The 18,660-nt window shown below is 37.6% G+C and overlaps 1 protein-coding gene and 1 pseudogene across 1 annotated transcript in view; both read left to right on the forward strand.

Annotated features, from left to right (window-relative positions):
- LOC127420575 (brefeldin A-inhibited guanine nucleotide-exchange protein 2-like) overlaps nt 1–1,658 on the forward strand; it is a 45,150-nt gene extending 43,492 nt beyond the window's left edge. Inside the window, exon 39 of the mRNA XM_051662969.1 lies at nt 58–1,658. Coding sequence (XP_051518929.1) covers nt 58–222 — 165 coding nt within the window. The 3' untranslated portion in view covers nt 223–1,658. The remainder of the gene's footprint in view (nt 1–57) is intronic.
- Nucleotides 1,659–4,799: 3,141 nt separating this feature from the next.
- Nucleotides 4,800–18,660, forward strand: part of LOC127420582 (bcl-2-like protein 1) — a 51,389-nt pseudogene continuing 37,528 nt past the window's right edge.

Below are 18,660 nucleotides of genomic sequence, written 5' to 3' on the forward strand. Positions count from 1 at the left end.
CTTATAATATTCTCCAACTGAATATATTTCACTCTAATGTTCTCCTCTCTCCCTCAGTTCAAGCCTCATGCCTCCTGCTATTACCACCATTTGTGCGAGATGATGCAGTTTGACCTCATTCCAGAACTCCGTGCTACTTTGCGGCGATTTTTCCTCCGTATCGGTTCTGTCTTCCATATCGCCACTCCTGAATTGGGCCAAGTGCAGCCTTCATCAACCTAAAGTAGATCAGGACTGGGATCACAGTTCTGAAATAAACTGGGAAGAAAAGTGGGCAGATGGATGGTCAGAGCATAGAAGCACCTATCCTGTACAGGAAAGCTTTGACTGATGCACAAACTATGTGTTACTGTCCCATACTTTCCTCTGACTCTGCCAGTCCTTACTCATCGAGCTTCAGCCTCTTCTCCCATGAAAGGACAGCACTGTGACCCAGCAGGGCTCCTACTGTGTCATCTGTCTGTGTTATTAAAGTCATGAGTCATAATTGTTTATTTTTATTTTTCCTTTCCTTTGGACGGCTGCAACGAGAATAATTTATTACCAATACTATTGTATAACTGGTTTCTGATTGTCTGTTGATTTCATTTTGTTATCTGTTGAAATTTCTGTCTGTTTTAAAGGCTGAACAAATATAGACATCTAAAAATAAAATACAGAAATGAAATCAACCTCCATTATTATGAGCGTGTAAAGGACAGCTAAAGTGCAATGAGCCTTTGTCCATGAACAATGGCATATTTGTTAACGATTGGTCCTGAAATGTGCATTATCATTGTCCTTTACTGAATCATCATGAAATTAAACATTCAACTCTGATTCAAATCTAAGGGATAGTTTCTTAAACCCATAATCAGGCTGGCCCTAGAGATTTTTTATTTTTCATTAAAGTACTTTTTAGTTTGGCATAAATTACCTTAATTTGGGTTGAGTGTATTCACACTGCAGCCTAAATTGTCCTAAGAATGTAACGGTTGCTTTCAAAAACATTTGGTGTTTATTTTACAGTAGTCAATATTCACTCTTGTTAATCCCAACCAAGTTGACACTATTATTCCTTGAATGCGGCACATCATGCTCATTTGGTTTACTTTGAGGGGTTTGATCATTCTGAATTCCAATGTTCTTTATTTATCATCGAACTCTTAAGACATCTAATGAATATTTAATTTTAGTGCACAAAATTCTGCTTAATAGCATAGATTAATTATTTTAAGTTATTTTTCATTTTTGCATTCATTATGATGTATGCATTTCTTAGTTGGATTGAATCTGCAAGTTTACGTCACGGATGCCAGTCACTGGTGTTATTATCAAAAAATGAGAGAACTAGCAGGAATACAAGTATACTGTATTATCCAGGTGTATCTTCATTGAGCCCCAGCAGCGTATGGCTGCTAATTAATCCCAATAATTTTTGATTTGGATGTTTCATTCTTGAAGTGCATTTAAATATTTTCTGAAAAGCATTCCTTCCCTTGCAACTACAGATGCCTCCCTTGAAACTGGGAAATATAAATATATACAGTATATGAAGAAACACAATGTGTAAAGTTTTCATGTAAAATATACAGAATAATGTTCAACTCTATACATATTGTGATGTAATCTTCCAAGCATTTGGTGAAGTAATCAATAAAGTGCGAATTCTGAACTGATAGGCTTTCTTCTATGTTCAATTGCTGCATTATATTTATTTTATTGACAACAACAACAAAAGTTGATGAACTAATGCTATTATAGCCTATATATGGGTCTCACTTCAACTTCTGGCACTTTCATGTCCCAGGGGTTGATTTTTATCTAAAACAAATGGATTTCAACTTTTTTTCTTTTTTGTTATATGAAGGTCTCAATAAAACTGAATTGGACACTTTTTACCAGGCCTCCATTTAATTGGACTTTTATGTATAGATTTTACTGTTCTATACATAAAAGGCATACATACATTTAACATCAAAATAGTTATTGTTTGAAAATTATCTCTATACATTTTTCAATATTTAGTGTACTTGTTTACCAAGTCAACAAGAGTCAATGAAGAGTGTGCTTGAAATGAAATATGAGACCAGTGATGTTTGAAGAAAACAAAGAAAAAATGTAAATATCACTTGTGAGTAGTGTTTCTTTGGGTGTAGGTAGTTTTGGCAAAATTCTAAATTAAAGGGATAATTCACCCAAAAATGAAAATTCTCTCATCATTTACTCACCCTCATGCCATCCCAGAGGTGTATGACTTTCTTTTTTTCTACAGAACTCAAATGAAGATTTTAAGAAGAATATCTTAGCTCTGTAGGTCCATACAATGCAAGTGAATAGAGGCTAGAACTTACCATCAGTCTCCACTTTCACTCTCTTTTGTTTTTGAAGATTCGTGCATATCACCACCTATGGACAGGGAGGAAAATGTATATTAAAAAAGGACTTAAATATTGATCTGTTTCTCACCCACACCTATCACATAGCTTCTGATGATATGGATTAAACCACTGGAGTCTTATGGGTTACTTTTATGCTGCCTTAATGTGCTTTTTGGAGCTTCAAAATGTTGGTCACCATTCTCTTGCATTGTATGGACCAACAGAGCTGAAACATTCTTCTAAAAAATCTTTGTTTGTGTGTTCAGCAGAAGAAAGAAAGTCATACACATCTGGGATAGCATGATTTTAAATTTTTGGAACTATCCCTTTAAGTGTGAAAATATTGTTTTGGATACATGATATGTCGGCTATGAAATTACCCTTAGCAAGAAACGTAAACAATATAATTTCCATTGCCGTCATTTCCACAACGGAATTCTAATACAACCCCAAAAAAGTTGGGACAGTATGAAAAATGCTATTAAAAACAAAAAGGAGTGATTTGTAAATTATATTCACCCTTTGCTATATTGAAAACACTACAACTAAACATTATATGATGTTTTACCTTTATGTTTTTAATGTACAGTAATTTAAAATCAGATGATTGCAACACTCCAAAAAAGTTGAGGGCAATTTAAGACTAATAACAATTTGACGAGTTGAAATAACAAGGTAATGTGAAACAGGAGATGTTAAACAGATGAGGCAATTGTGTCATAGTAAATAAGGAGCCTCCAAAAACAGCCTAGTCTTTCAAGAGCAAGGATCATTCAAGGCTTGTCAATTTGCCAACAGATGCTTCAACAAATAACCCAGCACTTTGAGAACAATGTTCCCCAAAGACAAACTGGAAGGATTTTGGGCATTTCACCCTCTACAGTGCACAATATAGTTAAACGATTCAAGGAATCTGGTCAAATCACGGTGCGTAAAGGACAAGACGAAAACCACTTCTGAATGTGCGTGATCTCTGATCCCTCAGACGTTACTGTCTTAAAAAACATCATTCATCTGTAATGGATATCATGAACATGGGCTTGGGATAACTTTAGTAAACTTTGTTAGTCAACACCACTTGCCGCTGCATCCACAGATGCAAGTTAAGACTGTACTATGCAAAGCAGAAGCCATACATCAACACTGTCCAGAAGCGCTGCCAACTTCTCTGGGCTCGGTCTCATTGTAGATGGAAAGTAGAACAGTGAAACTGTTTTTTGGTCCGAAGTTTTTGGAAAACACAGCCGTCATGTTCTCCGGGCCAAAGAGGAAAAGGACCATCCAAGCTGTTATTAGCATCAGGTCCAAAAGCCAGTGTCTGCATGTGCCAGGTGTGTGTCAGTGCCCATGACATGGGTAACTCGCACATCTGTGAGAACACCATGAATGCAAACAGATATGTACAAATTTTGGAGCAGCATATACTAACATCCAGCACCATCTTTTCCAGGGACATCCCTGCATTTTCCAGCAGGACAACATCAAACCACAAACTGCCCGGATTACAAGTGCGTGGCTGTGTAAGCAGAGAGTGCTGGTGCTAGATTGGCCTGCCTGCAGCCCTGACCTGTCTCCAATTGAGAATGTGTGGTGCATTATGAAGCGCATTAGATGGCAACGAATTTCCACTTTCTAAACTTAACAAACTTGTGTCTTCAGTGCCCAAATGCTTAAGTGTTATTAGAAGAAACGATGATGTTTCACAGTGGTAAACACTCGACTGTCCCAACTTTTTTGGAGTGTGTTGCAATCATCGTCATTTAAAAAAACAAACAATGAAATTCACAGGGTAAAACATCATATAATGTTTAGTTGTAGAGCTTTCAATATAGCAAAGGGTGAATATAATTTACAGATCACCAAGTTTTGTTTTTATTAGCATTTTTCATACTGTTCCAACTTTTTTGGAATTGGGGTTGTAAACACATTACAGAGAACTTGAAATATGGTGGGAAAACACAATTTCCATAAAAACTTAATCTTTGTACAGAGATGATCGTGCCACACGGTGTCGCTGTTACAGTTAAACGCAGCTAGAGTGTTTTGGGGGTAACAAAGGTTACCATAGTAATTCTGCCACTCTTTGTTTAGTGATCTCGAGCCGTTTAGGGTTAATAATATTTGCATTCATAACGTCAATTTCCTTTGTATGTTACAACATTTGTAGAAACATTTTCATATCAGTAATTTAACCACACATAATGTGTAAAAGTTGCGAATCATATATACTGTATATGATATTTCGTTTTAGGATTAGCAATTAGGCTGAATGGTCTTCTTCATCTTCAGTTTACATATCGAAAACCTGACTGAAGAGCACCTGGATTTTTAAGCGGTGTTGCCTTTCAAATGGTGATTGTGGCACACATATAACTCAATAATGTAGCTGCTGTGTGAAATGAATAGGCCGTTGGTTTTCAGAGCAGCTCTAAGGGGCGGAACTCAAAGCTTGTAGCTTGTGCTGCTGAATGTATTGAATGCACTGCTGACAGCGGCTCTGCGCACTGCTCGAGGAGAAACACACCGACATCGATCATGAGGGAAAACAGGACTTTGTCTTTTCAATTATCCGAGTAAGTAGTGAAGGAGTGTGAGGCGGGGTTTTATCTTTTAACTCCCTCCAAATGATTTAGTCGTTCCCTGAACAGCCAGTCCATCTTCCATGACGCTAGCTTACACGGCTAGCTAGCCGAAGGGGGAAAGATTGACGTTGTTGGTTTGGATTTTTTTACAGGAAATGTATTCTTGGCCAGCAAGAAACATAAATTACATAGGGCTTGCAATTAATTTTCTTTCTTGCTAGTATTGGCGGTTCCTGTGACGGCGTTGCTTGCAGAAATACGCAAATGATTGTCAGAGATCACTTTTCCCTGAATGTGATGATGTGTCTGCTTTCCATACAGAACTGACTGGTTGTTTTCGCTCGGTCTCTGTGATGGGCCCTACAGAATCAAGCTTACTTTTATTACGTAATGGCCTTGGTAGGCAGTGCAGGCGTCATTGCCATATGCGTGTGGTAATATCCTATCACAGGGCAGGGGAGGTCTGTTTAAAAGAGAAATTTCTAGCCCAGTCACTTTTTTTCCCCTCTCACAAACAGTATTACTTTTGATCCACCGCGGTGTCTATTGATTTTGTGACTTAACCTTTGCACTGTATCCAATTCACGCGCACACTGAGAGCTGATTCTTGGTTGACTTGATCTACAGTGTTGTGTTATGGTAAGCAGAATGCTCTTTTAATCGAAGTGTTGTCATTATGGTAAACACTGTTAACAAACACGATCATGTAAGATAAAGTAGAGATTTGCTTTCGATCGACTTTGTTTTGGTCAATTTCTAACTAGTTGGTTGAGAAAAGCTTTGTTGCTAAGTGCAAATATATGTACTAGACACACACACACATATATATATATATATATATATATATATATATATATATATAGCTATAAATGCTCTCTAGGGTGTGGTAAATGTTTTTAAATGTTTCTTCATATAAATACACTGAATAGCTCTGTCTGGGAGGCATTCCTTCACCCTTGCGGTTGCATCTGTGCGGTATATGGGAACGTGTTTGTGCTTTCTGAGTTGGCATTGTGTTTGTAAACACAGCAAGTATGGCTCGATCATTTTCATTAATTCACGCGAAGTTTGTCGCCGATCAAGCCAGCGACGTCAATAAGTGTTTTTACATAATGTAATATGTGAAATAAATCTGTGCTTCATAATGAGAGTCATATATATATATATATATATATATGTGGACTCGAAAATGTGTCATTCTGGTTAAGTACACTTAAATAGTAATTTAAAATACTCCTTCATATTAAATGCCGATTATTTATAATTTTTCTGAACCCTCAGCTCGCCACGCCACACACCTTGCTGTATTGAAATGGCCATGTGTTTTGCCCTGTGCCTCGTTGTTGTCAGCACGTGTCTAGTTGATTCCTGAGAGCTTGCGTGTCCCCCGCGCGATGCTTGTCCTTCCCACGAGCGATCAGATAAAGACCTGCGCTGACGATTTAGTCAAATGAAAGAGTGGCAAAATGTTTTTTTTAGGCATTTATTCTATTTAATTTAATATTGAATCATAAATAAATATTTACATTTAAATTTATCTAATATATCTCAGTATATCCATTATATCTAGATAAACACTCACTGAGCTCTTTATTAGGAACACTATGGTCCTAATAAAGTGCCCGACGTGGTCTTCTGCTGTTGTAGCGCATCAGCCTCATGGTTCCACGTACAATTGTACAGAGTGGTTATCTGAGTTACAGTAGACTTTCTGTCAGCTCGAACCAGTCTGGCCATTCTCTGTTGACCTCTCATATCAACAAGGTGTTTTCATCCACTGGATGTTTTTTTTTTTTTTTTGGCACCACTCTGAGTGAACTCTGGAGACTGTTGTGCGTGAAAATCCCAGGAGATCAGCAGTTACAGAAATACTCAAACCAGCCCATCTGGCACCAATAATCATGCCACTGTCAAAATCACTGAGATCAAATTTTTTTCCCCCATTCTGATGGCTGATGTGAACATTAACGGAAGCTCCTGACCTGTATCTGCATGATTTTATGCATGCCACTGCTGCCACATGACTGGCTGATTAGATGAATAAGTAGATGTACAGGTGTTCCTAATAAAGTGCTCTCATATCTAGGATTTATCTTCATTATGATCATAAAACTGTGCTTTATAGATTCGATATAATAATAAATGTATTTAACTATAAATAAATGCATTGTTTTTTGTATGTTGTATCTGTTTATATAGAAATTATACAAATATATTATGGAGTAAATAGGTGATGCAAAAGTTATCAAAATTATTTAAAGACATTGCTAACGAATAATGCCATGAATCACCTTGGCATCTTTTGTCTGACTTTTGGATGGTTCTTCTGCCATCACAATTACAGTCCATTAAACACAGATTTGTTCAAATCATAATTCTAGCCACACTGGCTGTTCATGTTCCCTGCTGTTCAAAAATTCACTTATGTCAAGGTCAGTGTACATTTCGCCTTGTCTTGGATAGAGGAAAATGTCAATTTTTGTGTGTGTAGTAGGCAGGTGATGAGAGGCTACCATCTGTTCCTTTGATCAAGCCACTCAATTAAGAAGGGTTTTAGAGAGTAGAAAAAGCTGTTTATTTGTAGTGCCCCTTAACCTTTTTCCAAAGTTTAACCCTGACCCCCTCCTCTCCTTGTTTGTGAAAACGATTGCGTATTTACAGATCAATTCATTGCACTGTTGTCTTACCACAGGGCATGAGCCATTGCACCATCCCTGAGCGTCGGCAGAAGCCAGAGAAGGACGCAAGGGTGTGCACTGTGTTCTGAGAACGAGCAAGTAGGAGTAATAACCAGACATCGGAGAACAACAAGCAACAACGTGAATTATGTCTTACTATAACAGAGAACTGGTGGTATCTTTTATCAAATATAAACTCTCACAGAGGAACTACCCCTGCAACCACATTGGACTTACAGAAGACACAAATCGGACTGATGGGGGGCAGGCAGCTGAAGAGAATGGCGAGGGGGCGGCAGGAACGACGACCCTCATTAATGGCTCCCTAAATGGAACGAGTGCTAATTCCACTGGGACCCAACCAAGGTCCACTACTTCATCCCCCCAGCCTCAGATAAATGGGACTGGGGGTCTGGATGTGGTGAAGGATGCACTCCGCGATTCTGCCAATGAGTTTGAGCTGCGTTATTCCAGAGCATTCAGTGATCTCTCCTCGCAGCTCCACATCACACCTGCAACTGCGTACCAGAGCTTCGAGAGCGTTATGGATGAGGTGTTCCGTGATGGTGTCAACTGGGGCCGCATCGTGGGTCTGTTTGCCTTCGGAGGGGCTCTGTGTGTCGAGTGCGTAGAGAAGGAGATGAGCCCACTAGTGGGGCGCATCGCAGAATGGATGACCGTCTACCTAGACAACCATATTCAGCCCTGGATCCAGAGCCAAGGTGGATGGGTAAGTGGGAAGTTACTTAGACTTCTTGTCTATACTGTTAAAGAAGCACAGCTTTTTCTTCAATGTGATCGCTGCCGAAGCAAATTATATATCCAATCTTTCTAGATTTCTGAGGCAGTGTTACAGAAACGCCCAATCTTAATTCTTATGTTAAGGTGTGATAAGTTAAATAGAACATATCTAGATGCTAAATAAATTCGCAATAGTTACTAGCAGTTAAGCGAGGATTTTAGAGTAGGATGTTGCTGAAATACGGCTCCTGGTCTCAATTATTTATCCTCTCAATCAAATTTTTTTTATCAAGAACAGGGCTCCAGACTGCGATTAAATGGTCGCATTTTCCGATCCTTTTCCTGCCAGTGCAGCTAAGTTTTGTTATAGGTCGCACTGGTGCGACTTCATTGTTGGCCAATCTCCCTCTCTCTTTCGCTCTTCATTTATGCGCTGCCGTTTTCTGTAAAGCAATATCAACCGGCAAGCGCATCACCCGGATCAATGGACAGACTGGCATGAGCGCAGAGCAGATGAGTTAACTCACGGACCGGTCTTGAGCTCTCAACCGCGGCGCGCAGTGTAACTCATTGACGGTACATGTCCGCTGGCATCTTTCCAACTGTAAACGCACATATAAGATTATATTTTTGCTCATGTACTGAAAGCAATGATAAATGACTATACACCAGAGTCGGAGCCAGGATAATTTACCCGAGGGGGCATTAGAGATTTGCCACTTTACCGTAAGATGTAATGTTGCGGAAAATTTTGTTTCGCCCCTCTATCCATTTTTCAACATAAATAATGTTTAAGACAATCTCACTTATATTCATTAACAAAACACAGCAAAAGGTAGTAAACCGCTGTACTCACAATTAGATCAACTGAATGCACCGAGTGCTGGTGTTAAAACTCTTGCGAGGACCACATCTCTCCACTTATGCTTATACTGTTTAGTTACATCATTTACATCATTCATTCATCCTTATACTAGTTAAAATTTCTTAAATCCATTTCCTTCTTTTAGCCTTTGAGCCTCTGAGCTCTGACTGAATTACATGGCAGAAACATTTTTCTAATTAAGAGAGCAGTCAATTGGCCAGACAGCATAACTCCTGTCCCCACATGAAATGTTCAGTTACTCACTACAAATAGTTTAAGGATTAATTTGCTTTATTTATTTATTTTATTTATTTGACAATTTAGCTGAATATTTAGGCTTGCAAAAAAAGTAAAACCCATTTAAAAGATGATAACTAAATTATAAAAATTGGTTCAAATATAACATTTTGACAGAGGGGGCACAGTGTCACTTTTATTATTTGTTTCTGTCTTTAAATTTTTAATTTTATAGGCCACAGACCCCACCCCGCACCGGTGCTACCAAATGAGGTGCTGGTGCCACCAACTGTAGAACTTGGTGGCACCGGTGCCACCGCTCTCAGAGGTTAGTCTGGAGCCCTGGAAAACAATGCAGTATAGATTTGAAGGACATGGGGTGGAACTTCCCCTGGTCAAACTTGATGTAAACTATTCTAGTTTGTAGTTTTTCTTAGGACCTTCTTTGTAGTCAAACAAAGGAGTTACCACTACTGTCACCATTAGTGGTTGACCGATATATCGTCGATGCTGATAATAAAAAATTCAGAATATCAGCTGATAAATTTTACCCTTTGGCCTGTTTGTTTCTTGAGGGCGCTGAGAATCGTCTGCTTGCATGTGAAGCGACTGAGACATGTAAACGACCAGTCACGGTTCGTTTTCTTGTTACGTGCCATTGTGTTACTACAATAATAGACCGGTGTGCAACACAGTGTAATTTAAACGGTCCGCATAGCAGACGCGGCAGACGCGTTTGAGCTCATAATGTTAAAGTGCTCGCCTGTTTCATTCTCCCTCGCTCTCCTCAACAGTTCCCTTTAACTTTTAACTGTCTTATTTAATGATAAAAAGGCAAATATCAATAAAAGTAATATCATATACCGTCTGCAAATATGCACATATCTCATTTAAACAGATGCAATAAACCAACCTCACACAACTTGAGAAGATCCAGCATCTTGTGGAGCGCTCATTTATTTACCTCTAAAGCACGTATTCTATCAGCCTCTCCTCAGCAGTTCCCTGTCACTTTTCTAATGATAAAGGCAAATATCAATAAAACTTCTATTACATACCGTCTGCAAATATGCAGCTATCTTGTTTAAAAAGATGTAATTCATGAACCTCACGAAAATCCAGCATTTTCTTCCTGTTGGGCGCTCATCTAATGTCTTCCTCTGAAGCGTGTATTCCATCAGCCAGAATCAAAAACTTCAGGATCAAAAGTTCCTCTGATTCACAAATTATGATGCTAAGTCTGTGACAATCCAAGCAGGTGATCCAGGCCATTTAAACTGTCAGGAGATTGCTGCTCGCACTGGATTTGCACGAGCGCGTGAGTGCAACTTCAAAGTAAAAGCGCTTCGCGTGAGCTATGAGTAAATGTCTTCATTATGCACTGTATTTACAGTTGGTTTGATTCTGTATTTTTTTGAGAAAATGCAATTGCTAACATGAACATGCCATCCATGGATGCTGGACTACTGTGTGTACTATTATTTCCTTCTTCCTAATATATTAACAATTTCTTCATGTGCAAATAAATTACTAAAATTTGATGACTAAACAGAAATCAGAAAAAAACTGCTATCTACCATTTTAAAATTCAATATTCTTTTTTTTAGATTCTTTTTTACAAAATTAAAGTTTAGTGTGAAATTGAGGAAATATAGTGCTATATATCGGCGTTGTATCGGCCACCCTGCTCTCTGGATATCAGCATCGACATCGGCCATTAAAAATCCCATATTAGTCGACCACTAGTCACCATTTGAAATTCAGTTATATTCTGAAGAATTTAAGTGTAACAGTCCAGAGAAAAATCTAAGTGGATGTTATTGATCAAGGTCTTTTGCAGTCTAGTGTTTGTGTTTGTGTGTGTGTGTGTGTGTGTGTGTGTGTGTGTGTGTGTTTTGCATTGCCAGATCTGCTGGCTCCCTTGGGTCCAGACAACGGCTGTTTTTAGCGCCTGTCTTCTCTGGGGCCTGGGTGGGTATGCTCTAACTCTGTGGAGGGGAAAGGAATGGGAGATAAGATAGCAGAGCCAGATCCGTTGGTCAGCTGATTATTGATCTCCACAGTCTTTATTCCAAATCAAAACTCTACGGAGCAGAGCACAGAGTGTGTTGGAGATGAGCACATATGGTTGGGAAAGGAGGGGGATGCACAGATAGTTCATTGTTTTCCTTTTATCAGTTGTCTTTTATGGTATTCACCTTTTGCTTTCTATTCGTTTTTTCCCCTTGGTCCGCTGTCCAGTAGATGAAAGGCAAGCAAGAGCAAAGTCATGAAAAAAAACACTTTGTGCTGATTAGTGTTGTCAAAAGTACCAGTACTTCGGTACCAAGTTGATACTAAAATATAGGCTTATTTCGAATGTGTGCTGTTACTCCTTGTACACTGAAATAGACAATTAATCAAATTAAAATTGTGACATGACCTAGTGTGATTTATTAAACCGCTAAAGGCTGTAGTCTTGCTGAGAAAAAGCTGCGTACTTTAAATAAATCTGACCGCTCATCCACTAGAAACTCCACAGACATTGAGGAATCATTTATGTTTATGAGATGACAGAGCAGAGCACTAATCCACTGTGAACCACTTAGCACATGTAAACTATATATTTATATAACTAAAATCACAGTATTTGCACTTTAATCTCAGCTCAACTTTATTTATATTGCATTTAAAACAGAGTTGACCAAAGTGCTTCACAGTAATAACATTTAAAACATAACATTTCAGAATTACCACATACACAAACACCAGTAATCTTAAATACAAACACTCCAAAACTGTGTCCTACATTTCATTTGTCAGACTCAAAGGCCAGTGTAAAGAGTTGAGATTTCAGACGTGACTTAAGTCTTCAATGATCACACTAAGCCATGTAGTGAACTGTTTATCCGTAAAAGTGAAGTATCTGACAAAAAACACAAGTCATAATAAAAGCACGATTCAAAATAAAATCTAGATGCCTGAAATTGAAGAAAAATATATTACAACTGTATAGTAAAATGTAATATTCACTGTAATAATAATAATAATTAATCAGAATATCACAAGCAAGACAGCTGTTGAATAAAAGTTTGGCAACAAAAAATATGCAATGACATGTTGAAAATTTCAATTTTCATTTGTTAAAAGTTTTAAGAATTTATTGATTAGACACCGTTTTGATGATGAAATTAAACTTTAAAAAATGTTCTGGAAAATAATAATAAACTATAATTATTAAAATAATTATTAAATAATAACTAAACTGGTGTGTTCAATAGCACATCATAATATTAGCATATTTTTGCTGTGGTATTGAAATTGGTATCGAGAACCGTGAAATTTCACTGGTATCGTTACCGACTACTGAAATTTTGGTACCGTGACAACACTAGTGCTGGTGCCTTGCTTTATGTGCTGGATGGGTGGCAGGTAATGGAGGTGTCCTGGCCAGTTCAGCTCTTTCTCTTTGTAGTCAGAGACTGCGATCTGATTGGGTGGGCAGTGAGGGTGAGATATGGAAGTCATTGTCTAATTGTAAAGGTCATTTTTAATACAGCATGTTCATTGGACAGTACAGACAGAACAGGCTCTCTTTAATTGGCAGGCGGGTGTCTTCTCATTTGCAGATTGAAAACACTTAAACACATCTTTGTTTTGTCTACTGTAGTGCATACTTTTTTTTTTCTTTTTTTTTTTTACCCTTGTCATTCCTTTCTGGTATCTTGTGATTTCTTCATTGCACAAGGATTCCTGAACATTGCTGAAAGCAAAAGTCAACATGTTTTTTTTTTAAATCTAAATACAGATCTTGAAGTCATGTGATCTCAGGAATGAGAACATTTCAGCACACAGCAGGAAGTCCTTAATTAACCTCAAATTTGCATCACATGTGAGTGTTTAAATATCATTCACTGAACTGACTAGATCAGTGGTTCTCAACTGGTGGGTCAGGACCCAGGAATGGGTCCCATATCTGTTCTGATAGGGTCACAGACGGCATGGAAGAATAGTGACGTAAGCAAATAATAAAATGCATCTCACCATATAATCATGCATAGTAAGCATAGCAAAATGAATAGACTTTTTAAAGGGAAAAGAAAGCACTTCCCATATCTTCTTTTATGGACATAAACTGGAGGCTGTGCTTTAAATCAGATTCTATGGTGCAAATTTATCTGGCACGTTGATCAGTTTAAAAAATATATAAGTATATAATAATAAATTAGTTTAATTTTAAAAGAATGTTCCGGGTTCAATACAAGTTAAGCTCAATCAACAGCATTTGTGGCATAATTTTTATTTTACACAAATTATTTTGACTCATCCCTCATTTTCATTTTTATATATGTATATATGTGTGTGTATATGTATATATATATGTGTGTGTGTGTGTGTATATATATATGTGTGTGTGTGTGTGTGTGTGTATATATATATATATATATGTGTGTGTGTGTGTATATGTATGTATGTATGTGTGTGTGTGTGTGTGTGTGTGTGTGTGTGTGTGTGTGTGTGTATGTATATATATATATATATATATATATATATATATATATATATATATATATATATATATATATATATATATATATATATACACACACACACACACACACACACACACACACACACACACACACATATATATATATATGTGTGTGTGTGTGTGTGTGTATGTGTGTATATATATATATATATATATATATATATATATATGTATAAAGTGCAGTTACATTAAAGCACTTACAAAAGAAGTAAATGTGGCCAGTCCATAAACGCTAAAATACACACCGTTTCAAGATGTAAATATATACATGTTAACTTGAATTTAGTGTGATTTAAATTGCTTACTAACCTTATCTGTGCAGAGTTATACAACTTTGTTTTCATGACAATGAAACCTTGTAATCCCGTTTTTGATATAGCTTTACACAGAAAAGGTAAGCTTCTTTTTTTCCACACTAAATTCATGTTAATAAGTATGTTGTGTACATCTTGTAGCTATACTTTTGAAACTGTGTTTATTTGAGCGTTTATAGATTGGCCCCATTTACTTCCATTGTAAGTCCTTTACTGTAACCGCTTTTTCTAATAAACGAGGGACAGGTCGAAATCAGTTTTTGTGGTAATCAACATTATACCACAAATGCTGTTGATTGAGCTTAATTTGTTTTGAACCTGGAATATTTCTTTAAGGACATTTGTTTACTTTTATATGATAAGCAATTTTGGGAGTGTATTGAGTTTCCACTTGATATTCAATGCAAAATCTGGGTCCTGAAGCAAAACCAGTTGAGAACTACTGGTCTAGGCTCTATGACGTGAACTAATAATGAATGAAGTCACATCCTGAGGTTTTGCACCCAGCTGCAGTTTTGGTTCATCTTGAGCAGAAATTGCAGGAGCAATTGATGTCACTTCCTCAATGGGGAAGGAAAATGAGGTTTGCGCGTCTGACATACAAAAACCAGACATGCATGCGTTACATCCTCACAATGAATGTAGGCCACCTGCCTATCTGCAGACACCCACTCAAGCCTGTTCATCTCACTCGCGTTCAGCATCCGTTATCATCTGCCAGCCAAACTTCACCAGTGGTTGGCTAGCAAGAGGATGCTCTGTTTCAAACAGGCCACTGTAGTTGGTCTGTGAACTTGAGCAGCGGGGGGCATGCATACGCACACGTACATGCTCGATTTCACGGTCAAACAGGATACAGTCTCTCTCTAGTGAGCATTTTCCATGCATCAAAGCGTTATGGTTGCAGGGGGTTCACACACTACTCATTTTAGTTTCTGCTTTGTAGTGAGATGGGGATATTTAAAGGGACAGTTCACACACAAATTATTTCTGTCATCCTTTACTTCCCCATATGTTGTTTCCAAACCTGAGTTTCTTTTTTCCGTGGAACACTTAAGTCTCAGTCAACATGCGCTTTCATTGCATCTTCTTTACTTATAATAAAAGTGAAAGGTGACTGAGCCTGTCATTCTGCCTAATGGGGGAAAAAGGCCATCATATGGATTTGGAATGATATGAGGGTGAGTAAATGATGACAGAAATTTCTTTTTTTGTTTAACTATCCCTTTAAAAGCCGCTGACACAAAACTGTATTGTACTTTGCGCAGGGACGTCCCCTTTGCTGTGGGGAGAGCTACGGTAAAATCACCCTTCTCTTTTGAAGCAGGGAATGCCCGTTCCTTCTCTCACTCTCACTCACTCACTTCTCGCATTCTCATATTCAGGATTTTTATGTGTGTGCGTATTTTCCCCCTCCCACATGCAGGCACCTTTTTCAACCACACTTTATTCTCATTCTCTTTGCTTATGCACAGAGTGATGCAATGAAAGTCGTTGGCAGCTGTTTAATGCAGGTGTATTGCTGTACCTGCACGTCTGGTTGTGTTATTACTGAATCTCTCCCTTCTCCTCAGGGGAGATGGGCTCTGATACAGTAATCATGCCTAGAGGTGCAGTCACGCCCGGGTTTGTTTCCTCATGCTTTTTCACTGTGATGGTTTTGAGACTAGGACTGGGTGATATGGCTAAAAATATTATTACAATATTTATATGATTTTTTTTCATATTGTTCAATATTGATATTTATCACGATATACATTAATGGGGGAGTAAATGCATTCCACATGTTGCAGGAATGTATGTAAACATAACTTGTTTGTTAAAAAGTAAACTCCAGAAGGAAAACTACCTTTTAAAGTAAACTCAGGTTAGGATTTAATGCTACATAAGGTGTGTGTGACCTCTTTTTGATAAAATTTCGCCAGTTCCATCGTTTTCAGTATGTGGTGGGCTTTTGAGGTGCACTGTCTCCGTGTTTATATCCGCATCTCCTGCTGAACGCGTTTAGATGCACTCTACAATATGGAATAGCCTTTCTGTGGACACCCCAACAAGCCTGGGCCCGGGACAAAAGGTCCAGTTGTGTCCCCTTATCGGCAGCCCTGGCGGTAATGCACCATAAGCTGGATTGCCTACCGCCAATAAACATCACAAGAAGAAGAAACACTTTCTTGCCTGTGAATCACTATGGATCATGAAAAAACTTTTAACTAAATAGTACATAAATAAACAGCAATGGTGTTGATTTTGGAGTTGTTGTTGTATTCAGTCAATAGCTGTATTGCATTGTCAGTGCTGTCTTGTTCAGTACACAACAATATCATATTAGCCGGATAGCTAGCTAGCGGTTAACAAGCCTCATTACCGGTTTCCATGATAACAGGGCTGTGTAACCACTAGCCTGCTAATAATTCCTAACAGGCTGTCTTCTTGAGTGATCAAGTTAGCTAGTTGTGTGTTTAACTTATCTGAAATGCTTGAGTTTTTAGCAAGACATAGCTGATCCAATTGTCTAGATGTAGAACATAGGCTTAATATCAAAAATGACTCTAAAGTTTCTACAAGTTTTTTCTTGTAGAGTATGACAGCAGCCTCTGGCGGTTAAATATAAACAATCACTGACACCTCGTAGGGATTTGCTGTGTCTATATCTGTTGTCATTTACAATCATATGGAAATGTGCCCTCTTAGCACATCACATCTCCAACTTCATATTTGGTGAAATATATAAAGCCCTTCTAGTGAATTAATATGCTTTACATAAAACTTCATTTGTTGATTGATTACGTGTAGACCATTTTTATAATAATCTGTATCAATAATCTCTAATGCACTATTATTAATACAGAATGTTAGGAAAAAAATAAAAGACAAAGCATGGAAATTATTGTACGTTTATTTATATAATCTTTATTGATATGATTTAATGTTGATTTTGACTTTTTTGAGTCTGTTTGCGATTGCTTATGATCCACTCTGAATTACTGCTCATATTTGTAATGAAAGAGTTTATTTTATAGTGTTTATATTGTAATATGTTTTAGATAATTGTAAGAGTGGTGATGTCTACAATGTAACCATCCGGATGCCGAAAGTCTCGTGAGAGTCGCATTTGACATTCACACATTGTGTTAATTATGTTTATTTGGAGTCCCACTGAAACCCTACACCTACCCCTAAACCGAACCCTAGCCTTAGTGACAGCAAATGTGACTCTTGCAAGACTTGTGCACCCGGACGGTAACCTGTGCATATTTTTTTTTTTTTTTTTCATTATCTGTTTGTGTGAGCAGATAGGTGCACATACATTTCAAAATAAGAGCCCTGGTCTATTTTGTTGTTTATAATCAAAGGTCCCACGTTATGAACCAAATCTTTTTTTTTTTCCTGGCTGTTATTGGGATTTTGATCACACATTAAATTGTATCTTGAAATTTCATTGAATGTGGACTTTTTTTTTTCTGGGCCGTCCTGTCACAATTAGGAAAGACTAAGAATTTTTTTTTAACATATACACTGGCAGCCAAAAGTTTGGAATAATGTACAGATTTTGCTGTTTCGGAAGGAAATTGGTTCTTTAATTCACCGATCACAAAGTATAGTCAGGACATTACTGGTGTAAAAAACAGCACCATCACTATTTGAAAAAAGTCATTTTTGATCAAATATAGACAGGCCCCATTTCCAGCAGCCATCACTCCAACACCTTATCCTTGAGTAATAATGCTAAATTGCTAATTTGGTAATTGCTGATTTAGAAAATCACTTGCCATTATATCAAACACAGTTGAAAGCTATTTGGTTTGTTAAATGAAGCTTAACATTGTCTTTGTGTTTGTTTATGAGTTGCCACAGTATGCAATAGACTGGCTTGTCTTAAGGTCAATATTAGGTAAAAGATGGCAAAAAAGAAACCGCTTTCTCTAGAAACTCATCAGTCAATCATTGTTTTGAGGAAAGAAGGCTAAACAATGCTTGAAATTGCCAAAAAAAAAAAATAAAAAAAATGAAGATTTCATACAAAGGTGTACACTACAGTCTTCAAAGATGATGGACAATTGGGTCTAACAAGGACAGAAAAAGATGTGGAAGGCCAGATGTACAACTAAACAAGAGGATAAGTACATCAGAGTCTCTAGTTTGAGAAATAGATGCCTCACATGTCCTCAGCTGACAGCTTCATTGAATTCAACCCGCTCAACACCAGTTTCATGTACAACAGTAAAGAGTAGACTCAGGGGTGCAGGCCTTATGGGAAGAATTGCAAAGAAAAAGCCACTTTTGAAACAGAAAAACAAAAAGACATTGGACAACAGATAATTGGAAAAGTGTTATGGATCTTAAACCCATTG

Source organism: Myxocyprinus asiaticus, chromosome 29, assembly GCF_019703515.2.
Source record: "Myxocyprinus asiaticus isolate MX2 ecotype Aquarium Trade chromosome 29, UBuf_Myxa_2, whole genome shotgun sequence".
Classification (NCBI taxonomy): Eukaryota; Metazoa; Chordata; class Actinopteri; order Cypriniformes; family Catostomidae; genus Myxocyprinus; species Myxocyprinus asiaticus.